We start from the raw sequence: 25957 nt of genomic DNA, 5'->3' as shown, positions 1-25957 counted from the left end.
GGCTCTTGGCACTGTCTGACGAGTTTAAAGGCTCAACAAAACAACTGAGATGAATTCTCACACATCTATCCAAGAGGAACAAGTTGGTACCAGCAAAGCCAGAATACTGGATTCCCTTCAGTTCTCTTGCAGGAATATCTTGAACTTCCTCTAGAGTGTTTGGTGGCAGTGGGAAGATTTCCTGCCTTGTCCGTCTTCTATCCTGTGTGGGATTTGGTTTTGTTTTGGTTTTTTTGTCCTAACTAATGAATGCTCATACTCTGGGATTGCTCAAGTGTGCAGTTAACAGCTGAATACTTTGCAGAAGGACCTCTCTGTAGGACATTATTGTAGGGTTTTTTTTATTTTTCTTTTTTTTTTTTTTTTCATTTTAATGATGGGAGATCTGGTAGACATCTACCCTTTAGGTCATTCATTTCCTCTTCTGGAAGTCCCTTCTGAAGAACTTGAGCTCAAGCTCAAGAGGCTGAAATATGTGCTGGGAGCTGGAGCTGCAGATCAGTTCTTGGGCTCAGGCTGTTTCTGGTATTTTAACTGTATTGAAAGATGTAGCTCCTTGTTACCTCCCCCACCCCCAAACCTCTATTTATCTAGCTTTCTCCCCTCCCACCCAAACTAATTTTTGTGCATTGCATACTGCTATCAAAGAGTGTATTCTTCTGCAGTGTCCAGCCTGGAAAAGACTTCCTCATTCAGTCACTTTCTTGTGACATCCAACTCTAGCTTGATCCAAGCTTTGCAAAGACTGACAGTTTGCCCGTATAAAAAAATCTGTGTCTCTGCTGCACTGCTTAGGGCATTGCTGCACCTGGGCACTGGGGCTTCAATAAGCAGGGTCCCTGCTTCATGAAGTGCTGCAGGTTCTAGGGAATAAGCACAGAGTGATCAGAGATCCAGCAAACATCTCTTCTAGGGATGTTGGTCTTTCCTTATCCCAAAACAAAAAGCTTATCTTGTCTTTGTGGCTGGTGACTCAGTTAGGCTAATGCAATTAAAAGTGAGCATGTAAACCAGTCTTCTGAATATTGCTAGAGCAGTGCTGACCTTTGCAAGAATGCAAGGTCCTTGTAACACTCAGTATCTCTGCGGAGACTCAGATATATGGTGTTTACTCTTGTGGGGGATATACCATATGACCCTGTCCTGTCCTGAGAGAGTTTTGCAAGAGGTGAAATAGTCTATCTGGGTTCTTTTTGTGCACACTGAAGGTTTACGCTGTGTGTCTGTTGCCCTCTGGCCATCTGAGAGCCTGTCTCATAAAGCAGGCTCCGGTGGCTCTCACCCCTTCAAAGGGGCGACTATAATTAATAAGCTGGTGCGGTTTAAGGGGCAGGGAGCTGTGAAGCGCCGAGTTCTGCCTCAAGGCCGGCTGGAAATACGGGCGACAAAGGCGGGGGGGCTCCAGGGCACCAACCTGCCGCTGTCCCAGCGAAGCCTCTCGGGAGCCCTTGCCCGGCTGCCCGCCCCGCTGCCAGGGATGCTGGAGGCGGCCCCGCCTGGCAGGGAGCGGGCTGGCTGGGGCCGCGGGGGACGCTGCCACCTGCCATGGGGCTGTGTTCCTGCAAAGGCTGCCGTGAGGAGCCCAGAGGTAACTAACTTCCCCCTGGGATGTGGCGGGGCAGCTCCTTCCCCGGTGCGTGCGGCGCGGCCGTGGCGGTGGCGGTGCGCGCATCCCCGGCGAGCGCGGCTCGGGGGCCGCGGGCTCCGCTGCCATCTGCGGCACCGGGACACTGCGAAACCCGGCCGGGTTCCCCCTGTGCAGCACTCCGTGTCTAGTCCTTCGGGAGGTGACACCGCTTCTTCTGTGGTTCAGCAGAACTCGGCAAACTAAACCCTTAACAAATCTCTCGATGTGATCTTATGCTTTAAACACAATCTTCGGTTCTTCTTTTTCTCCACTAACCAGTAAAATTTGGTGGGAGGGAAACTGGTTGTTTCTTTTCAAAAAGGCTGTTAACGTGGCAATAGCATTAGCTTACAATCTTTCCTCATCTTTTCTGTGTAGAGGAAGACTTGGAGATTTCCCGAAGGGTCGAGCTCCCAGTAGTCTAGAAGAAACTGCTTTAGGAGGCAGTGTCTCCAATGCATTTAAAGCTACTGGAATTCTCCTAAGGATTTTCAGTTACTTCCAGGGTGGCTCCTGCGTGGGTTTACATGTTGGGACCAGCCTCTGACATCCTATCTGTTTTGGGAAAAGTTTGTGGTTGGTATTCAGGGGCTCTAAGAATAGGTGGTGTGTGAGCCCAGAGAGAAGTGTAGCCTTCCTCAGTAAAAAGCAGTCTCATAAGAATAGTGCTCAAAAATGTTACTGTGCTTGGAGTTTGTAGAATAAATGCTTGAGTGTTTTGACTTTTTGACAGCTGAAAATAATTCTCTTTTAGTAATCAAAATCCTCTGAAGTTGGATTCTTGAGAAAATATGGGGGAAAATTGCTTCCTGTGCAAAACTTTGGACAAAACACCCTTAATAGTTGCTGCGCTGGAAATATGATTCAGATAATGATAGGAATTTAGCATACACACTCAAGTTTTGAGACAAATGGAAAAATAAACACATTGGTGGAAGTTCAGTGAGTATGGGGCTGCTGTCTTCATCACAGCTGCATCAGGTTAAAGTTTACAAGTGAAGGTAAGCTTCATAAAGCTAAATGTGGCAGTCTAAAAGCTGAAGGAAAAGTGTGCGGATCTGAAGTAATATCAGTTACTGTCAGTTATATTAGAAGCATAAACACTGAAATAAATTTCCCTGTCAGGAGTAGAGAAGACCAGGTAAAGGTATATCTAGTATTTCAATTATTATTGAGTTGACTATGCCCAGATTGTCAGTGTGGCACCCTGTGAATGGATGTGAATTACCCTCCAAAGACAGGATAAGGAAAAAGGATTTGAGCAAAATATCCCTGAATTTTGGATTGGAAATGCTGTAGGATCTTCCATATGCATCTGGTTTTAATCTGCTGAGGAAGGGGAGGCTTAGATTGGGTGTCATCAAGAAACATTTGTCCTCATTCTGGCATCAATCCAGTCACCTCATTCACTTGAGTGAAATTGTATTTATCTTCTTCGGGAAGAGCTTCTACAAACAATGGGTGTTTCAGCTAGCATATTGCATTCAGGCTTGAAAGAACAAAGTATGTTTGTGTCAAAATTGCACATTTGTGTAAACCTGCAGACATCAGTGAAGCCACACCATTCTCTGAGGACTGGTACAGCTGAGATACATATTTGTGTAAAATTATACTTTGCCTGTGTAACCCTATCAAGTATGTAATACTGATAAATGTTTTGAGGACTTCTTTCAAGGCTTGCCTGTGAAAGGTCCTGCAGGATTCTTTTGTCTTATTTGGAAAATATATTTTAAGTAATTCCTGTGTAGCAGAATAAATCCATCTCTTAGTTGACTCTCCTAACCCATGTAGGAGGCTGAAGACTGCGCAAGGGTTGTGTGTATGAAACTTAACAAGTCTCAAGTTTAATCCAACTTTGCTGTTGATACTAATATGATTGGTGAGGTAAAAAGTCCGTGCCCTGTCTTGCTGATCAGACACTGCGAGGGATGACCTGAAGTGCCAGGCTGTCATTTGTATTCTTAATTGGGGACATAATTTGGCTTTGTATGATGCTGCTGAAATTTGCTTGTTCCTTGGTGTTTGGCATGGGTCCCCTTAAAGCAGTAAGTTTATTTTCCAGTGCTTTTCAGATATGTCTAAATTTGTAAGATATGTAGAGAAGCCACTGATTTAGATTGCCCCTGCTGCTTTGCTTTTTTGGCTTTAAGGAAAGGTTTAGGCTATGGGTGCAGTGGCCTTTTGATCATGAGCTTCAACAAGTCCTGCTTTGCTGTGAAAATGCTTTGAGCAGATGTGGAGGGGTGTGGCTGGGGACCTGGGTGCTGATAACAATGTTCTGTGTTTTTGCATTTGCCCTATCAGCTTTTTCTGATAGCCTTTTAGCACATCAGGCACAGATAGGGCTAACTGATGAGTAGATTCCTACTTCTTGAAAGTTGCAGGCTGGAGTGTCCCTGAATGCAGTGGGTGATCTGCAGATAGCAGAGACAAGCTTAATAAGGAGGGGTGAGTGTTTAAGGATTTTTGCATTTGTTTAAGGCCAGAATGGAAAGCTTGAGTTGTCATCCTTCCCCACTCATATCCCCTTCTGTCACTGTAGAAGAATTCCTCTAGTGGCTGGAAAGTAACAGATTCCTGGGCAGGAATACTGAATTGTCCCTTTACCCTGTCTGTAAGAATCACTTGATTGCTGGGTGCTGAAATCATAATGTGGGAGAAGGATGTGATAGCTGGTAGGAACTGGACAGGAACTTGAAATAAAATCTTTCTTCCCCCTCACCCTGTGGTACTGTTGGCTCCCTGGAGCCTAGAACCTGAAGCTGTTGGGGGAGTGTTTGCCATGAGCTGTGGTTGATGGTTTACACTTCGCTATTTCCTGGGCTTGCTTGTTTCAGTGTGATTGTATTTCTTTTCTTGGTATTTTTTTAACACTGTTCCTCATCAGATGATTCAAAAAATTCTTGCACTCTAGTGTTGCAAAGATTTCTGGTGGCTTTCCAGTGATGCAATGTAACCAAGATTGTGATTTCTGCCTTTGCTTGGTTTAATCTGGTCATGGATCAGTCCTGCTCAGTTTAGGTCTCCTGGGGAGACCCACCTTGTGTTCACTATGAAAAAAAGTTTCAAATTGGGTGCAAGGATGAAGGAGAGCTCTAATTCTCAGCCAAATGGTATCTGCCCTCTCAGTCTCGTTTGGTTCAGGTGCCAAGATGTGCTTTCTGTTACAATTTTGTGTTTAAGAAGGTGCAGTGTTTATAAAGGGCTTGTAAGACAGGATAAATGGGGCTTACCTGAGGTTTGTGTAAAAGGAATGGAAGAGGAAGTCTGGAAAGGTCAGTGGCATCTGTTGGATGGCCTTAATACTTCCCTGTGTAGAAGCAAAAGGAGTGAGGATTTAGGAGAAGACCATACTTTGTAAGTCTGCAATTCTTAATGCAAATAAAACCTGTTCACTATCTTCCAGTCTGAAATACTTTAAAAATGTGGCCTTGGGATCCATACTACTATCTCAGAACTAAGGAATTAATTCTTCTGTTAAAAAAAAAAAGGCTAAATTGTTTTCTCTGTCTTCTTGTTCCAGATTATTTTTGCACCTCCCCAGTAACTAAATATAGCTTCTAACAAAAGTCCAGAAATAGTTCTTACTAGAAATACTGAGAGGATTTTGATCATAATCTTATACCTTTGACTCTCCCAGGGACTGGGATAGGCTGTGCAGTCAGGTGAAACACACAGTAGCACAGCTGCAGTATTTTAGAGCTATGAAGTCCCCAGCATGTGTATGAATAAACTTGTGTGCTTATTGTATTGCACACTTTTCTTCCTGTGAGAAACAGTTCCCTGTGATGTGAACCTAAGCACTGTAAACACAGCCTGTGTTGGTTGGGAATGTATATTGAGTTAGGATGTGAACTCATTCCTCATTTCAACAGGGTGGTCAGTTTACATTATAACTGTAGTAGCAAAAAGGACTTCAGAGTTTTCTGCATTCTGCATTCTTTTGAAAAATGAAGACATAACAAAGGAGATAAAGGAGGAATTCACAGTCTTTTCCAAAACATAAGATCAAGTGAATGGATTTTCTTAGTGAGTACAGCAGAGTATGCCACCTGCATGGTTCTCCAGCTGGCATTCCCTGTGTGCACCCAAATGTGCTTCCTCTCCCTTTTCCATCTGCCTATAGCTACTAAGGATGGAATTTGGAAGGTGCATTTGGAAGGTGCACATGGGAGACTTTAATTATTTTTGCCAAAATCTAAAAAATAACTAGGAATTTGAAAACTTGGGGAATTTGTTTTAAGAAGAAATCTTATCCTGAAGTTCTGGTCGATTATTACTTACCTAGGAAACATCTTTGTGACTGTTTTTGTCAATGAAAGCAAGGAACAACCTTTGACCTAACACAGCAGAGCTGTTGCTGTGTTAGTTGGTGGAAAAATACTATTTACCTTTATGGTCTCTACTACTTATGCTCTGAAGAGGAAAGGAATTAACTGATAGCATTTCAAAGGCTTGATCATATGTTTGGTCTCTTGTCCAATTCACCATCTGTTTTTTGATGTTGGCTGGTTGCTAAGCAGAACTAATTGCAGTTCTTTTGTTGAGACACTTCATTAAAAAGAATTTTTATTTTAAACTTGTGTTTCTATAGTTCTTAATTGCTGTAACTTGAAAATATCAGTTTCAATTAAAAATATTTATTTCTTCCCACATTATTAATAATTTAGTAGAAGTGCAAAATATTTTCTGTTGTCATTTTTATCCAAACAAGTGTTACTTTGTACAGTGTTGATCTATGTCCCTCAAAAATGAGCACATATGGCATATTAAGTGGAGTGGGATACAGTTTTGCAGGACAGGAAATATGGATCCAAAACCAGAAAAACCAAGCAGTGCATCAGTACCTGTATGCTAAACAGGGGTACTATGGAATACTGCTACATTGAGGGCAGGTGCATAGAGGTTTTTAATGTGTAACAACCACACAGGCTGAGAAGCTGCAGCAGTTCTTTCCTTAGTCTGTGCCCCTTCAATGAACTTCCATTTATGGGTTAAATTGCCTGCTGTGTTTTATCTGTAGACAACTGAACTAACACCTGAAGATTTGGTAACATCTGCTGTATGCATAACCCCTAGCTTGTATTTACTGTCAACAGTCTTGTTACTTGTTGATCTCCATTCAGGCTTCCATGTGAGAGAGCTCATAAATGCAGCATGAACCCCTGCAGTGACATTGCTTCTGCTCTCTGTTACTCCATCACTTGCTTGACAGGAAAGCTTTCTAAACTGCACAAAATGTGACAAACCCTCTCTTCCACAGCTTGTTTTATAGCCTCTCTTCTCTTTTTTCCTAAATGCAGTGTTCATCTCTACATAAGGGGCTTTCAGACTGGCCTCCTACCACAGGCAGAACATGCATTCATTGTTCTTGCATTCCTCTTCCAGGGATGGTGACTTCACCACTTCCCTGGGCAGTCTCTTCCAAAGTTTAACTACTCTGAGTAATATCCACCTTGAACCTCCTCTGGATAACTTTCCCTCTTGTCCTGTCACAGGTTACCTTGAGAGAAGGGGCTGACCCTTGCCACGGCCTCCTTGCATGTAGAGAGCAGTAAGGTCTCCCCTGAGCTTCCATTTCCTCAGGATGAACAACCCCAGCTCCCTCTGTCCTCTTCAGAGGACTCAAGTTTCAGACTCTTCTCCAGCTCTGTTGCCCTTCTGCTCCAGCACCTCAGTGCCCTTTCTGAAGTGAGGGGCCCAGACACAGACACAGGATTTGAGCTGTAGCCCCACCAGTCCTGAGTACAGGGGGACAATTACTTCCCTGGTCCTGCTGACCCCACCGTTCTCAGTAGAAGCCAGGATGCCACTGGCCTTCTCTCCACCATGCTGGATCATGTTTAGCTGCTGTTGCCCAACACCACCAGGTCCTTTTCCCCTGGGCCACTTTCCAGCCACTCTGCTCCTAGCCTGTAGTGCTAGAAGGAAGATCAGCCAGACAGTACTTTTGGGGTTTAAAGTGTCATTGGAAACAAGAGGTGAAGGTGTGATGAGCACAGCAAGTCTGCTGTCTTTGCTGCTCTGTTAAAAATGGCTGTCTAATTGGAGGTCAAAACAAGTTGGATATTTAATTTCCATTCTCTTTTCTAGCCCACACTACTTAGAATAACTGTATGTACATCTACTTAGTTTTGATTATGTAAATTGGGTGTGTTGCAAGTAATTGTTTGTGTTCTTTGAAAAAAAATCCCAAAACCAAATCAAAACAGACTTGTGAAGGAATTTCCTTAAGTTTAGTGAAAATGGGCAATAGAAGGGCTGTTTTCTGCCCTGAGGTGTTCTACATCTCTCACTCTAGGATGTTTCAAACTGAGAAGCCATCTCTGTGCTCGTGATCCCCATTCCTTCAGCGTCCAGTGCATGCAGCCTGCTGCCAACATCCAGTGCCACACCTCTCTAATTGGTGAAAATGCTTTGTCTTACTGCTGGACTCAGGCCTGCCTATTTAGCTTTGTAGTATTGTCCTTGCACTTTTTAGGGTGATGTTATTTGTATGTAAACATTGGACTCTGTTTGTCCTCTGACTTTCAGGAAAGTGGGCTTTTTTTTCTTTTATACTTGTCAAGTGTACTGTCAGCAGTAACTGCTCGTGTTTTTGGGGGGAAGCCTTCCTTGTCCTGCAGCAGCTGCTGTCCTAAGGGCCCAGTCTGCCTCCAGTGACACTCAGCAAGGTACTCCAGAACTAATTAGGAGCTCCAGAACCATTAGGAGCTAAGTGGGGACTGGGGTATGTGCAGTTTGTTTCCCACCAGTCTGCTGCCCAAGATGATTTTGCCTGGAGTTGCTCTGGATACTAAGGCAGGTGCCTAGGGTGAGAGAGGGAGCAGTCAGTCCCTTAAAGTAAAATTCTTGGATGAACCTTCTACTTTACTACTGTCTCTTCATACTCTGTGAGGGCTCCTTTCTTTTCCATATGGAGGCCAGCATCTTCCTGAAGTTTAAACCACTCAAGCACCTCTAAAAAGGTGGAATCTGGGACTTTACTCCCATTGCCCAAAGCATGTAGGCCTTTTGTGTGTAGCTCTTGAAGTAAGGCTTTGAAAAACCAGTGTTTTGGCTTTCTGTGTGGGAAAATCTGTGTGTGCCAATGTGTGTGCCTTGCTGATTAGCCCAGTGGGTCAGACACCCCTCCGGAGCACAGAGTCGGGCTGAAGGGTGGTGGGAGGGAGGGCTTTGACTCCATCAATCCCTTTCTGTCTGTAGCTCTCAGGAATGCTGAGAAACCATATGCAGCATTGTTCCCCCCGGCATATTCTCATGTGCTTTGAGTGGCTGGGCTGTAAGCAATTCAAGTGACAGGCATCCAGCTCTCTCTTGGGAGGCAAAATATAGTTCAGCCATCACTATAGGAAGGAGAATGAGATTCCAAGGAAATGAGGGGAATCTGCTTGAAAACAGCAGCAATGTAAAGGGGCTCTCAGACTTCGCTGTCAGGGATTTTCCCAGTCTCAGCCAGAGACAGACTTGGGCAGTTTTGTACCTGCTGGCAGTGGCAATGACTTAGGATCCTACTGTATGTTTCTATATTATCTTGTAATTTTCTTCTGATTCTGAAGATTTAATATTGCCATATATATGGAAGAGAGACTTCACTATAGGAGAAACACTCAAGGGAGTGTGTGACTTGAGTTAGTCTTTTGAAGCAAAGGAGACTAGACTAGTTGAGAGGCTTCCTAGGCTGTTTAGGGGGCTGGAAAGGATCCCTAAGCACACTGATGATGAGATGATTTGTGAATTACTGCCTTTAAACATCTTGGTTCCGTTATAATACACAATGTGTTACAATACACATCTTGGCTTATTAATACACAATGTGTATTGCTAGATCACCTGACAGTATAAATGTGATTTTATCCATGTCATCAATTAATCAGTGTTTCTATTGGATAAGGCAGAGCACATAGTAGGGTGCTCATGGTGGTACTTTATGCCTGTGGAAGCAGACTATGCCTGATCTGACATGAAGCAATTTATTCTTTCATAGCATTTTAGTACATCTGAATAAGGCAGACAGAATTTGCACCCTTGTTTTGTATTGCACAACTGGGATGTTTTCTGGTATTATGGAAAATGCCCTAACATTTGCTTTACTGCCTCAGAGAACAGTAGCCTTTCTAGTCTGTTGGCATCGCCCACTCCTGTTTCCCACAACTCTGTATCTTCTTAGCTCTACTCTACTGAGCCTCCCACATAAATTCATGGTAGTCTTAATTAATCAGGTCACTCTTCTCACTCACAACATCCCAGTGATTTATCTACACTGAGTAACTCAAACTGTTAGAGACACAAGCTGGTGTTACTGACAGATTTGGCTAGTTCAGAGAGAGTTGAAGAATCATTCTCTGTTGTTTCTCTGATGCTGTAGGTGAGTGGTTGTTAGTGTATAACTGAGCTGTGAACATTTTGAGTCGAGGAATACAAATAAGCCTTTGGAAGTTTGTGGTTTCTCCTCAAGAAAATAAAGTGTACTCTGATTTCATGAGGTTTGAAGCTGTTTTACCCACCTCTTATCTCCTCTCAGCACTCCTTTCTGAATTACCTAAAGCAGGAGCAATATCATACTTGGGGAAATCTCTGCAGCAGTAGCCTTTTTCTGATAACAGCTAAACCAAAACACGTTCAAGGTCTGTTTTCACTTACAGTTCAGTTTCCCTGGATAGAACTCATGCTGTGCTGTTAATATCAAATTATGAAGTCTGTTGTTTTCTTTTTCTGAGAATGCAGCAGTTGCTGGACTGGGTCTAACCCAGGGTCTGCTATTCTGTCTCTGGCAGTGGTAGCACCAGATGTCTCTGGAGTGGCAGGTGGGAGCTAATCTACCCCACACTAGGTTTTATCATGTCTTTAACAGCTAGCAATAACTTAAGCCCTGGAAAAGACATACCAGTATTTCAGCTAAATGTCTGTTGTTGTAGTGAAGTGATCCTTCTGGATAGTCTTGCCTAGCACAGGGAGTATAGAATGTTTTGAACCATAATTTTTGTGTTTTCCTTAGTATTTTTCTCTTTTTTTATTCCCTTATTGGGTTGGCACCTCAGATTATCTGTTGCCTTTATGTGGTGGTACAGCTCCTGTTTGCTGAACTGTTAGTTTTTGTACATTTTCTTCATAGCTTCTCAGTGAAATTGTTAACTTTTTTCTCATGAAAGAGGAGTTTTCTTCTTTGTTGAAGCCAGCTCAGCTGCAGTGGTGGTAATAGTGTTTTCTGCTATCTACTGCTCTTGGAGGCTGCTCTGCTGAACAGTGTTAACCTCTTGTTGCCTAGATGCCATCTGGCCACTGGTGGAAGCAGAATCAACATTGCCTTCCCTGGACTTTTGTTAGCTAGAGTTCAGTTCAGTAAAAATAGCTCCATTTCTGTAGATGTATTTTCTATGTGTTACAGAAAGGAAAACTGAGGCAGAGACCAAGAATGCTCTTTTATCAACTGGAATTTGAGCCAGGGAATATGATGTCTCAGGTCCATTAATAGGCACTGTTTCTTAAAGGAAAAGTCTGGGTTTGAGACATTGATCTGTTAGTTCAGCTAAATAAGAAGTGTATGATCTGAGAATGGAACAGCCTCTGTAGCACTGAGCACCACCCACATATCACCACCTGGTGTAGTTCAGATTCAGGTTCCAGCAGGACCTATTTTGTTGCAAATTTTAACAGTAGTTATTACCCTAGAGCTGCTTGTGAATATCCTGGCACAGACAGCTAGAACAATAACTTGAATTTTCAGAGCTGTGTTGCTTGAAGAGACCTGCAGCAGCTGTAAATCTGCAGTTGTTGAGTGCTCCATTGATTCAGAGCATAAATGATGCTGCACATTTCTACAGTGCTTGGGAGTAATTCAGCTGGAGTACAGATCTAATCTATTCCTATTTTACTGATGAGATTGCTGAGACACTGAGGAGTTGAGGGACTGACCTTCAGAGATGCAGTGCTGAACACCCACTGAAGGCAGTGGGAGATAGGAGGGCATGGCACCTCTGAAAAGCAAGTCCTGGCAGACTGCAGGAGAAAACTTGGGATTCCTGCCTCCCAGCACAGATTAGCAGTCAGTAGTCTGTCCAAAACATACATGCTGAAATGCCATGTTGATAGATGTCTTAACCTTATTCTTTGCTGTGTGACAGTGCAGGTTTGTTTCTGTCTGTTCAGTTGTGGAAGGAATGCAGAGCTCCAGAGGAGAGAGGATGAAGACTTATGTAGGCTATTTTAAACAAGTCTCTTTGCTGTCTTCAAGAATCAGAAGGTGCACAGACTGTTCTTTCATGGGGTCAATATGTGGAATATTTTTTTATTAAATGAAACATACAGAGACAATTCTCCTTAAATAGCAGCAATTCTCCAGGGGTCTTGGTGTCCTTTTGTCCTGGAACCCTGGGAATGTTTCCCACTGAAGACATCCTGAAATAGTTTGCTTTTGTTTGGTTTAAATTTCTTTTGTACTGTGCACAAAAATGCTTTCTGTGTTAAGGTGTAACATGGCTCTGAGAAATGATGGTTTAATATCATCAGGGTGTGTGGCAGTCCCTGAAACTAATGCCAGTGAGTGAGCTCCATCAGACATTTAAGTGTAGCCAAAGAATAGATCTCGAGGCTTGTAGCACAATGGTTTTTACTCCCAACCCTTTCCTTTTCGCTTCTTTCCATTTAAACTCAATTTAATTCCAGGTTTGAAACTGAGCAGAGCTTGAGTGTAGGACATTAAATGACCTGTGCATGATCTGACAACTTGGCAAAACCTCTGCTGCAGTTAGCAGTGCAGATAAACCATAGAATGCTGGGATGTCATCCCAGGACATAGGTCCAAACCTGTGTCATTTAACAGCAGAGTACATGAGATCTGTCCTCTGTCAGTCTTAAGTGAAAGCCATCTTTAAGGCAGCAGAGGTAAGCTATTATTGCTTGGGTCCCAGTGAGACAGTGTGGCTTGATGAGGGGTTGGGAAGGAATGCCCAGTCTCAGAAATCAGTGTCTGATCTGCAGGGGAGGCATTGATATTTTAGTGGTAATTTCCTAAAATGTACAGCCTTTAGTGTCCAATACTGATTCTACAGTGAGTGCTCTTCATGTGAATAAATGTTGTCTAAGTCAGGGATAAAGGATCTGATAATCTGGGTCAGAAATAGTCATAGAATGGAGAATGTCCATTTGTGATTGTGTGTGGAGGTGAGGAGGGTGATTTTCTTGGGTAGGTTTCTTGTGGGGGTGACCAGTCAATTCTGACATCCTCTCCCTGTGTTAGGATGTTGTGTCCACTCAAGTCAGAGCAAAAGTCCCAGTAGCTTTCAGTTCTGGCAGATCTGTTCTAAAATGTAAATGCTATAGGGAATCAATATGAACGAGATAATAGCTTTCAACTGAAGCCTCCATCAAGGTCTGCTCCTCTGGGAATTTTGTAGTTACTATCATGTGAGCGGAGTTGATGTTTTGTGAATTGTGGGCAGAGCTAGTCCAGGTTGCCATACAGAATTCAGCAGCCATGAGAACTTTCAGAAATGGCTAAATCATGCACTAAAACATGCTTTTGAATTGTATGCATCCCTGTGATTTCTGCATTGCTGAAAGAGAATGAGCTTCAGAAAATGCAAGGGAGGATCCTCAGAAATGACAGGGAAGGCAACTTCTGCTCCTGGGCCTAGAAAAGGTTGTGTAGGTTCATACACCAATTTAAATCCATGCAAATGACCTGGAAAGCCTGAGACACAATATTGGAGGTCCAGCTTAGAATGAAATGGGGTAGAGTCATAAGTTTATATACTAATTTTGCCCTTTCAACCCTTAAATATATCCATACCTGTTAAATACCCCAGAGATACTTGCAGCCATTTAGTCTAGAGTGAGTGTTAGACATTAATACTGCATCAAGGAACAGTTTTTATCCCAGTGGATATTAAAGTAATTTATCTATTTTTCTGGACTAATCCAAACATACAGGAGGTATTCCAAAAAGGTAGACAATGCTTTTGAATAGTTCCTCTATCCTTAGAGCTAATCCATAGTAAGGATTTTTTTAAGGTAATTTTCAAATATGGAGCCTGTTTGGATTGCCTTGACTAGGGTTAGTCTGTTTGGGGTTTTTTATGCTTTTAGTGCCTTGTTTCTTGGGAAGACAAGGTCATTACCCAGATGCTCCTTTAGAACTGCTGTTTATTGAAATGAGGCCCCGTTTAAGGAGGGTATATAAATGCTGTCATCCCAAGTGTCCTCCCAGGATGGAGATTATTGGAAGGGGCAGGACAAGCTGTTTTGCACCAAAAGTATGTTTGGACCTTGGCAGTACTGACAATGCTGTAAAAGACTTTGAGAGCAGTCAGGCTGGTGCTGTAAGGTGGTCCTTGCTGTTGTGTACCAGCCTGCTCACAGTGTGCTAAAGGAGGTAGTTTTACACTGTCCTGTTAGGGGAGAGGTTTATCCTTTTCTGCTGCACACTTTGCCTTCACAGCTGGGTTTGGGAGGGGCAGAACCAAAACCAACAAATTCTCAGTTCCTTGTATCTGCCCATTTAAAATCTATGGAGAGCTCTCCCACATAGTTTCTCTAACTTCTTATTCCGTTGTTGCATCTGGGTGATTTAAAGTGCCATGTGAGTGCTCACAATAGTCATGTTAATGATACTATCCAAATGGACTGGCTAAATTGTGTACATGCTAGTAGTTATTGTCACAATTAATACAAGTTGAAGCTCTGTTTGGAGCTATTACAGCAGACAAACTTTCTTAGCAGTACTTGTCAATGGCTATGCAGTCTCCTGCTGTGGGCTTGTGGGTAGATCAGACTATGCATCATCTGTAAAGAGTGACTTTGCTTTGAAGGCTTCCTTCAAATCCAGTGAACCTTCATCAGAAGGACTTTTGGAGAAGGTAGATGTAGCATTACTTAAGGATGCTAAATATTATTCATAGCCCTATTATTCTCAGCACAGATGCCAAGGAAACATTCAGTTTATAAAGTAAATACAAAATGACTGTGAATTAATGAAAATCTTTATATTCTGGACAAAAATAGAGGAAGGATTCTTCAGACTCTAAAATACTTCATAAATTCTGCTCAAGAGTTAAGGCTTCTAGTCCAAGTTAGACCAAAAAGAGGTGCTGAAGAAAAAACACATGGAAAAGGAGAAGTATGTTGTATATAGGAATGAACTTTTCACCTCTGTATCCAAACTTACTAGAAACTCTAGATCAAGGTGCTTAAACTAATCAAAGAATAAAAAAAAATCGCTGAAGGCTAGATTTAGTAAATTCAGAGTAGCAAATTAGCAGGTCTTTATCTAACGGAAGAAGAGCTGATTATAGTTCCTATGGTGTTAAATTCCTGTTTCCACTGAGGCTCCCTCCTGCACCAGATTAAAATCTTCCTAGGCTTCAATTATTATTTCTAACAGACAGGTGACCTCTTAGTTTATATGTGTGTTATACAGGACACATGCAAAATTTCTGTGTTGGTTGCTCACTATGTTGGGAAGTCAGCAGCTGCAGCAGTACAGCTCTTCCCAGTGTTACAGTGGGCTTGTTTTCCACATCCTTAAGGACAGTTCTCACCCTTCAGTAGTACCAGTATCTTTCTCAATGTGTCTCATTACTGCCTGGGCATTTCTGACCTTAGAGTACCACCAAAGTATTCAATTTGCATAAGGTTCTCATGCTGTTCACTTGTACTGAAGCTTTCTTACATGCCGTGTCATATTATAGGGTCTGCTATTGCAATGACATTCCAATCTCATGGGGAGACTTCCAGAGTAACAATTTTAATATTTAGTGTCTAAATATTTAATAAAGGAAAGAAAGCCTGAAGTAGTTATGCCTGTGATATTTTAACTTTTGTCTGTTTTATTTAATTCTTACAGCAAACCTTTATGGCTAAATCAAAATTTTGTTCTCAGCTAATGGTTCTCCCTGGGTCACTTATGTCAGCTTGCTTGCTGTCGGTTTGATACTCATTTGAAAAACATTTTAAAGAACTTGTCTCTTAAAATAGAACTTGTTAGGAGAAAAAGTTCACACATAGCATGGAGTCTGTAAACTGTGGACAGCAGAATAAAATGGTTTTAATTTGATGTAATATGTCATTGGCTTGTTCTTAAGTCTAAAAATGTGGTACACTAAGATTGCTCTGTATCTGGGATCTGGGGGGTAAATTTTATTTTCAGTCCTTTGGCCTGACTCCACCATCTGTAGACTGTTTAAAGCTGCAGTTTGAAGATATGTCTGTCCCTGCAGTGATACCCTTGTTTCCTCATCCCAGTTCTCAAGGGCATGCTGGATTAGCTTGAATAATGAATGTGTCTAATTGGGGGGAGTTGACATTGGATGTAGCTAATACAAAATAGGGTTGGAAACAGAGTGGGTATAATGTAACCTTTGAGAGGACACACTAATTTTTCTTTGGAAATGTATGTCATGAAGGACCATTATTACAGGTGTTGGCATGCCATGGTTATTAATATCTCATTCTCTGAGACTTCATGGATACTAAAGCTGGATTTGCCTCTTTGATCCTCATTTTGAATTGCTTGGCAACAGAGTGAGCAGGACTGATGTTTGTGCTCTGCATCTGCATGCAGAGAATGGCTTTTGCTCCCTCTATTCCCCTCCCTTCCTAACATCTTTACTGATCTGCTGCTGTTTTTCCATAAAAGCAAATCTCACCCCTGCTAAAGAGATGAAAGCTTCAAGGGAATGAGTTTTACATGATACAGAGTACAGTTTACAGCACAGTCACAATGGGCCACATATGAGAATCAAAGGAGGTGGTTTAAAAAATCTCAGCTATAAAGAAAGGAGGTGGTGTGATAGGATCTCAGATTTCTGGTATCAGCACTTTGTCTAATGCAAGTGCCACTATTAGAAATGAAAAAACAAGGTAGGAAGAACCTCTGCTTTGTTTCATAACAGCCTTTGTTTTTTTTTCTCTGTTGGCAATGTGTGCTGGCTCATGCATAAAGTGGTTTATTGACTGAATTGAAGGTTTTGCTTTTTTGAAAGAAAAAAATTGCTCTCTTTGCCACAAGAGGGAGAGCAGGAGAAGTGTCAGAGAGAGAGGAAACAGCACTGTGATAGTTCTGCTCATGTCTTCGTTTTAGACCCCACCAAGAGATAGGGAGGTTTTTGGAGCTGAATTCCTCAATCATTATGCCCACACTCACTAGAAAATAGAGGTGCTAGAGAAGGTCAAAGTCTAGCAAAGCCTTGCCTAGTCAGTGTTGCCTAGAGGTTCTTGCATTAATTGTGATTATATCATAGCTTGAGATGTATATCACCAAGGTTTTATGAATTAAACTTGCAGACTAATTTATACAGCATGTCAGTCATAGTACTGGAGCTGGGACCTGGAATCTAGAGAAGAAATAACAGCAGTTGTTAGAATTCATCATTGCTCATGTCTCATTGGCACTCTATTACTGAACCCACTTAACTAAATGGAAATTGATTTTTAGTTAATTCTCTATCCAACCAAGTCATGCTGATACACTTTTAATGTACTCTGACTTTAGTTATGCTGAAGGGCTACATCTATTTTAACTGTGTTGGGGTTTGTGTCAATTTAGTTAAATCTGTATAAAAGTGAGTATTGACAAGCTCAAAGTGTTTCCTAATGGAATTTTGCCTTGTAAGCTCATTTTCCATTAGGGTCAGGTTTAGCCTCATCTTCTGTTCTTCATTTTCTCTTTGGTGGTAACATTTTCTAGGTTTATCTTTTATTTTATTTTATAAAATCCAGCACAAAAGTGATTGAATACTAACATCCAAGAATCAGTACTTCCAAGTCAAGAAATAACCTAAATCTGCCTTTGGTTTTGCTTTCTTCTCCTTGCTGCAGATGTGCTGCATCTCATTCAGTTATTTTGTCTCGTATAAATTTTCTCTTTCTCCCTTGACAATAGCTTTGAGATACTTTCCAATCCCTTAGTATTGTGATTAACTTGCAGTGTCTGTGAAAGGTGTCTGTAAAAGTTAATTGCATGCACACTGCTCAGCTCAGGTGAGTGGAGTATAAAGCAGAAAGCAGATGTGCTGGGAGTGTGTATTTGTGTGTGACAGGTTCCCGTTGTGGACAGTGGATTAGGCACGACAGAAGGGAGCAGTAAGGGTTCCTTCCCCTGCTCTGGTGATGCCTGGTGTGAACACACACTGCTGCCTTTGTCTGCCTGCAATTCCCTGCCTGTCTGTTCTCTAGTTATGATGATAAACTCTGCAGGGCATGGACCAACTTTTGTTGTGGTCTGAAAAAGCCAGGCACATGCTCGTTAGCTTCTGCTCTCTCCTTAGACTATTTTTAGTCTCTGTTTGTCTCAAGCAGTTGTTACTTCTTGCAGACAGCAGAGACTGCCAGCTGCATGCTTAGGCAGCACCCAGCACTTGGCAGCCCAGATCTGGTGAGCATCTTTAGGCACTGCTGTCACTCTCTTTCCACCACAGCTCTGTGTTTTACTGGAGTGACACAAAGGGTTTCTGGTCTCACCTGAATTTTAGCTGTGGCACTTGTCTCAGCTAATTCAGTGCTGGTGGTATCAGCCATATTTCAGTGCATCTCAGGCATCAAGTTCATAAACAAAGTTGAGAGAGGCAACATTTCAGGCATAAACTGAAGGGCCAAATTGCATGGTAGCAGTGGTATATAAATGAGCACACTGACTTCTATTTCCTGAAAACTGAGGGGGGAAAAATAATCAATTCTCTTTAGCCCAAGTAAAATCTTCAGAGTTGAGGCAGGCATAATAATTTAGGACATTTCATCCTGCATTTACAGCTTTTCAAAACTGTCAGGGCAGCCTGAGGTTTCAAAAACATTAATCCAAGGATGCCAAGAATACACCAACATTGGCCAGAACATTCCCATTCCCATCCTGCTTGTTGGTGGTTCTTCAGCTGTGGGCAGGAAGTGGTTTGAGGACTGGAGCATTTGTTCTTCTAGTCCTGTCCCCATTATGCTTCTATCCAGAGGGTCCCTAGATTTTTCTTAGCTCATGAAAAAAGTAAATTTTTTAGATGAATGAAATTCTGACAGTTCCTATGCATGCAATAAGAACACATCTGGTCATGTGTTAGAAAAATGCCAGGACTCTGCATTGGGAAATGCATTTGACCCTGCATGTGCACATCCCATTGCAAGATGTCCCAAGATGTCTCTGTTGTGTGACACCTTTAATGTGATTTCTGTAATGACCTGATGGGAAATCTCTTAATGCTCAAGAGCCTCTAGAAGAGTTGACTTGCCCCATGATCTGGAGTTATTGAACTTTGTGGGACACCACAAATGGCAGACTTCCAACTAGACCCTGATTACAATCCTCTGGGATCTGCTGTTCAGCTTGTTCCCAATCCACTTCACTCACCACTCATCCAGTTCACACTTCCTGATTTTGCCAATGAGAATGCTGTGAGAGGTAGGGATGAATGCCACACTGAAGTCTAGGCTCTTGCCTCATCCAGCATAGTTGCTTCATCATAGGCTGGTCAAGCATGATGTGCCTTTAGTGAATCCTCACCAACTACTCCTGATCACCTTCTTGTCATCAGGTGGAAGGAGATGGCCTCTCAAAGGAGCTACTCTATCTCCTTCCCAGGGAATGAGCTCAGGCTGATTGGCTGGTAGTTCCCCAAATCCTCCTTTTTCCAGTCCTCAGGCATCTTTCCTGATTGCCACAGCCTTTGAAAGATGATTGGGACAATCTTGCCTTGGTGTCCCCCAGCTCTCTGAGTACTCGTGGCTGCATGGCATCAGGGCCCATGGACTTGTAGATGTCAGATCTGTTTAGGTGTTCTCTAACCCAGTTCTCCCTACCCAAGGGAAAGTCTTCCTTCCAGCATTCCTCTACCCTCTCTTGGGCCAGAGATGCTGAGGGCTGGTCTTGTCAGAGAAGAGTAATGCAAGGTGTTCAGTAGCTTTGCTTTCTCTGCACCCTCTGCTCCAGGGTACCCTTCCATTTAGTAATATTGTCCTTTATTTTCCTTTTGTTTTTGATGCACTTGGAAAAGCCTTTCTTCTTGTCTGAAACATCCTCGGATAGATTGAATTCCAGATGGGTCCTGGCATTTCCTGTTTCATTTCTACTTATTCTGACAACCTCTCTACATCCATCCCAAGTGGCCTGACCCTGCTTCCATGTCCTGTGTTCTTCCTGTTTACACTTGAATACTGACAGACAGTGATGGCAGCAAACTGTGAGACTGAGGTGGCTCCTGTGCTGAAGGACTGGGCAGACAGCAGGCTGGCTCCTGGCTCCTGTGACTCCTGCCCTCCTGCCTGCTGCCCTCTCTCCAGGAGCTCACTCATGCTTAGCAACTCTAGTGCTGCAAACTGAACTTCAGGGTGGAGTTAGTTTTGCAGGGGAAGGGGCATGTGAATAGGAAATGGTGGCACATCTTTGAGATGCTTAAGATGCAGCCTGTGCTTCATATCTGGGGTCTGTATTATGAATCTGTTGGAATTATTAATGTCTACTCCAGGCAGGCTTGCTACTTTTTTTTTTTTTTTTTTTTTTTTTCCTTCTGTGGTAACAGCTGCCTATTTTTATGTGAGCTTATGGGAAAATCCAGTATTTCTCCAATTAAAAATAATTCTGGAACTGTTCAGATAGCTGCACCCATACAAAGGGCAGCCTAGCAGCCAAGGCAGTAGCAAGGGTTTGTGCCAAAGACCATGAAGAATTCCAGCTGTGAAAAAATGTGAGAGAGCAGCCTCTGGGTACCCAAGCACCATTCCCTCCCAGCTATCATTTCTTTCACAGCTGTGGGAATGCTTTAAAATTGTGGATGGCTGGGAGGAAGGGAAAAAAGATCACACTGACTTTTGAATATTTGGCTGAAAGCCAGAAACATCGTGAGCAGAGATTCAGCATTAAAAGTGCAGCCATGAGAGACACTCAGAGATGATTGGGATTTATTTTTAAAGTCTACTTAATTCCAAGCTTCTTTCTCAGAGCATGTTGGCATGCTGAGTTCTGGTCTGTCCTTTCCCACTCTCCTGGGATTATCACACTCCCAGTCTGTCTCATTGATTCCCCTAAGTTGTTATTAATAAAGATCACTTAGTTAATTTTTCATTCTCCTTCTTTCAGCTATTTCCACTCCACTTTAAATTCTTTAGGAAGTTCAGACAGCTGAGATGGGAGTGAGGAAGCTGGCTTGAACAGAGAAGTCAGGTTGCAATCTCTGAAAGATGCTCACCTGCCAGGTTATAACACTAATCCTCCCACCACCTCTTCGGAGAGCTTTTAGGGACTTGCTTGCAACAGCTGTGGCTTGTGATGGCTCAAGCTGCTCTTCCTTGGGTACCAGTTTGAAATTCTCAGCCCATGTAACTGTGTTCTTTTCAGTGCAGCTATTCCTTTGGGTGTGGGATTTGGGATAAGGAGGTGTCCAAGCTATGTGAAATCTCATTGCTAGGGTTTCCCCCATGCATCCAAAAACCTTCTAGGTTTAACTTGTCATCAATGAGAACTTTATAATCAGAGGTAGATTAAGAGATAATATTGTAGATTGCTGCATATTCAGAGATTTGTTTGTGTTAGAACAAGTGGGGGAGACAAAACTTTCTTTTAAGATGTTGTTTTTCACATGTCTTGGTATGAGCAATTTTTCACAGAAGCAAGAGTGGGCAAGGTGGTTTGTCAGCTCATCTGAAAAGTATCTGAGCACTAAAGAGACATTAGGATACAAGAATGTACTTCTCAATAAATACCACCATTCATCCACCTATATTGTAAATAGTTTCTAAGATCAAGAGACTCCCTGCTATTAGTAACCTGACAAGAAACTCAGTTTCAATGCAATTGAGGCAGAAATGTTAACTGCCCCATTAGCTTCTGTGAAACTGTTGGCTTGGGGGCCATCATCCACCAGAGAGGAGGTAGCATGTAGGTACCACTTATCCATTAACATATTAGTTATCATCCTTAGAAGGACTACTCCTTCATGGCTCAATGTAGTACAGCATTCTACACAGCTCTTAAAACCAAAATATATTTCTTTATAGAGTTAAAAATACACATCTTTATTTTTATATAAACACGTAAGGATGAAAATAATTAACTTGTAATGGTATTTGACTGAAATTAGACATAATGGCAGCCACATAAGATTGGGGGTAAACACTATTATTGAAAGTTATGATGGATGGAGAAGTTAAAAAAACCCCATTCAATGAAGCTATTGACATCAGTATTCAATTATTTTATTTACTTCATGTTTACCATAGAAGATTATTGAGAGAGCAGCATCCATTCCCGAGCAGTGGGGTGTATAGATGGAGTAAGTCTGCTAAAATATGAGATCAAAGTAGATTTAATCTTAAACCAGCAACGAGATGGTGAGTCAGTCTCTTTAGCTGTGACTCAAAAGACAATCTTGCTGTTATTAGAAAAACCAGTTTTGTTTGTTGCACCATGTTGATTTGTTAATGTTGTAGCAGTTGAGCCTTTGAGATGAATTTTTGTCACAAACAGGCAAGTGGTGTGTGTATGTTGTGATGAACAGTTGTACATAACTTGATTAGGAAGGGTGTGTGCCTCACTGCTATCGACACCAATCCAGCTGGAGGGGAGAGAGAGAGGAGGAACTGGGGCTGTGGCTTCTTGCAAGGGTTTCCTGCAGGCAAGAAGAAAGCAAAGGACTGGGGGGAAAGATGGATTCCATGTTGTAACATTATTTTGTCCTGTTGTTTCCCCCTTTAAGCCCAAAATGGCACCCCAGCTGCCTTTTGTGGGGAAGATCTTGCAGGAACTGAAGGTCCTGGCAGGGTTGTGAAGGGGCCATCCAGCCCTCTCTCCCAACCACTTTGGCCTTTCGTGCTGCAGGTTGTTGGCTTTCAGACCACTTCAGATTTTTTTTCTGACCTAGTAGCATGGCCCTGTGATGTTTTCACATCCCTTTTAATAAGTTCTGCATCACCTTTTTTCCTACTCACTTGCTTGTCTTGAAGCCCTGGAGTGCTGTAGGGGAGATGATTCCATCAGAAATAATTGCCTGTTCAGGATGAGGGTCAGCCTGAAATGTTCCTTGTGTATATTCTCCATGGTTTGATGTTTGCATCCTTTCTGGATAGGAGACACTAATGCTGAAGTTCAGTTTTCTGATCCCATTTCAGAAGATACAATCTTAAAGTATAAATGGATAACTTTACAGAAAATCCTAAGGAAACACGAGACAGAATTTAGGAATGTGTGTCGTGCAGGACATATCTACTGGTGACAACTGCAGAACTGCCTGCCTGGTTGAACAGCAACTCAGCACACTCCATATTAGTTTATACGAAAACCCTGCATGGTATATGTGCAGGGAGAAGGGGTGGAACTAGTTCTGAATCCTATAAGTAGTTGTGATAGCCTTTAAAAACCGTTTTCACTAGCTTGTATGTAGGCTGTATAGTAACAGAACAGCCAGTAACATTTTAACCTTGCTTTTTCATGGCTAGGTCACCTAACAATTTTGTTGAAAAATAAAACTTTCACAGAAATCTGATTTTCACAGATATTAGGTTTGTTCCAATTTTAGTAAAATTACTTAATTCAGACAGGTGTAGTAGGGAAAGGATCCTGTCTGAGAGGCTGAGAAGGTGTTCAGCTGGGCATACAGCAGGTAAGTGTACAACATCGTGTAAGTTCACAGAGCCATGCAATATGTTGGAAGAGAATTGATGATGTGAGATCTCTTATTTTGCAGACAAAACAATGCCTTCTTTACTGCTTTTATCACATACAAATTCCTTTGTAACTAACCGTTCCCTGTCAACTGTGGTGCTTGCCAGGATTCATTTTTCCATACCATTTCTTTCCATATCATACATTATTTTTCATCTCACATGGTTATTTTTGTCTTTGTAACCTATCTGGGATTCTTTGTTCTACTTCTGTCACTGCAGTTTGTAGTGCTTGTACTATCTTCACACGCTCTCACATATTTCTGTTTACACATCTTCATGAAGATATTATCTGAACACTAAATAAAACATTAAAAGATGTGTTCCCTAGGGAGAGAGAAAGGTTGGAAGCCTCTAAATGGAGATGCAAACAAAAATCTAAATACAAAACTTGAAGAAGAGCTGAGACTAGAGCCTCATACTGTGTGCATTTGATGAGAAATTTAACATGTACTGTAGAATTGACAGTCTGAGGCTGTTCAAAAATTGAACATGATTTTGGAGCTGTTAGTACCAAAGATGCAGGCATGTGAGCCAAAGTACTGTTCCGACATAAATTCTTTTTGATGTTTCAAATTTTTTTTTAAAAAACCCATCCCCCCCTAAGCTGTAAACTAGCAAGCTTAATTGTTACTCAGATATGTTCTGCTTATATAGATATGGTCTGCTTCTATCATTCCAGTTTTGTTGGATTAGGTATCTTTTCTCCTGCAGCTGGCATAAAGCTGATGTAAACTATTGTGTGCTTTCCATAACTTGACAGAAATGTGATTGTGTCTGTGCCTGATCTAGCTCAGTCATGCCTTATTAAGTGATTTTGTAGCTTAGAGCCAGCATAAATTGTTGTGGAGCCTTGGCCATGTTTCACAAGACAGAAATAAGTAGTCCTCTTCCCCATTTTGCATATGGGGAACTGTGGCAAAGGAATCAAAGCCATGTTCCTCTTAAGGGCAGGAATGGCCTCCTCTCTGTCAGCTTCCTGCTCTGCTGCTGCCTATTGCATGTTTCTTTCCAAGCTGAATACACTGAGTGCTATGATAATGCTTTTTTGAGAAGCCTGAGTTTTGGGTATTTCTGAGAGTGTTCATATTCCAGACAACTAGAGTTCTAGTTCTAAGGAATTCTGGAGCCATGGATACTGAAACAAAATCCAAGCACATTGCCCCTGCTGCATGCACTTTGCTTGTTTTACAGCCTCCTTGCAGCAAGCTAGCCCATTTTGTCTAGAATACTTTGCCCTTTATAAACCAACACTCTTTCTGAAATCCATAATTTACTATGTTCCTGTTGATTGGTGAATAGTTATCTTTGTAGTACTTATATTCTTGCTTGGACAAGTGGTCTGGCTCAGGACAGTAATTTCATGGATTAATTATCTTTCTTTTTATGACTGCATGTAAAACATATGTCATGATAACACAAAGCTTTATAGGTAGCTGGAAATTTTCTACTTCATAATAATGTAAGCTTGATCCTTATGTTCAAAGGGACTTGGTTCCTTTAAGGTAGAGGTAGTGGCAGGTATAGAACATGTTTGTTGTCCACATAGCACTGTCATGTGTGCAAGGTCATTGGAGAAAAATGAGGAAACTTAATTGTCAAAAGTATTGTGTGAGGCCCTAAAGGTCCAACCACCAGTCTTAGCTCTGTTCTGCCAGCTCCTGGATGGAGTGAGCTAAATGCCAGATCATTCTCCAGGGTTTTCAGACTGGGAATTACCCACTGGCTTTGGGAAATCAGTCTGGGAAAAAGGTAGTGCTTTAGAGCACAGCAGGGAAGACATGAAAGCTCATTCAGGAGTGGCAGGTGAGAAGCCTCTATCTCAGAAAAATCAGTTGTAGAGATGCTCTCCCTTCCCCAGGCCCCCTTCCTAGGTGACCCAGTCAGACTCTTAGCAGAATTTACTTGACTCCTTTCCACCAGGGCAGAAAGACTTGGACTGCTGTCAGCACCAGGCTGGAGGGGCAGATCCATCCTGGACCATGGAACCCTTTCTGTCCTGGGTGAGCTGCCCAGCCTGCAAGACACAGGTAATCCTGTGCAAAACAGCTGTGATACAGGTGACTGAAGGAGTCTTACAGTGCCTAGTGCTGGGTAATAACACAAAAGTCTTCATTTAGAAGTCGAACAAGAGTTGGGCAATTTAAGTTTTAACCCCATTTATCTTGTTCAGTGGAATATTGTGATGAGGTTGCTTAGGCTAGCTGGTCTGACCCAGCCTGCTCTTTTGGCGGCAGTGGCAGTGTTGGGAAAGGTGGCTGCAGCTGAGCAGTGTCTTCAGAAAAGCTCCTTGTCCATGGATAGCAGATGGACAGTGCTCAGCACTGTGTCTGTTGTACACTTTCATTGCTGCACAGTGAGGCATCCTCTGCAGCGTGCTTCAAAACAGGAAAAACCTGACACATTCTTAGCTAAGGTACTGCTCGTTCTAGTGAGTGTATCAGCAAAGACCTAAGGAGACAAGATGACTCCAGAAAGGCTTCTCACATTGGTTGTAGCAGGCTGTTCAGAAGTCCTAAATAAAGCCACCCATGGATCACAGGCATGAGTGCTAGGACTTAAAATGCAGACATTCTACTAGCATGCTCTGGAACCACACTGTACACACACATTGCAGGAATGGGGAAGAAACAGCAAAGCAAAAAGATTAGATGAGGAAATGTGTTGTTTCCCTATTCCACCAAGACACCAAGA

At 42.3% G+C, this 25957-nt stretch overlaps 1 protein-coding gene across 1 annotated transcript in view; it reads left to right on the top strand.

The window, feature by feature from the left end:
• The first annotated feature begins 1486 nt into the window (after positions 1-1486).
• ARHGAP22 (Rho GTPase activating protein 22) overlaps positions 1487-25957 on the top strand; it is an 83966-nt gene continuing 59495 nt past the window's right edge. The window contains exon 1 of the mRNA XM_030241076.2: positions 1487-1588. Coding sequence (XP_030096936.2) covers positions 1546-1588 — 43 coding nt within the window. The 5' untranslated portion in view covers positions 1487-1545. The remainder of the gene's footprint in view (positions 1589-25957) is intronic.

This window comes from Serinus canaria, chromosome 6 (assembly GCF_022539315.1).
Source record: "Serinus canaria isolate serCan28SL12 chromosome 6, serCan2020, whole genome shotgun sequence".
NCBI classification, from domain to species: domain Eukaryota; kingdom Metazoa; phylum Chordata; class Aves; order Passeriformes; family Fringillidae; genus Serinus; species Serinus canaria.
This window is presented reverse-complemented; position numbering and strand designations above follow the sequence as displayed.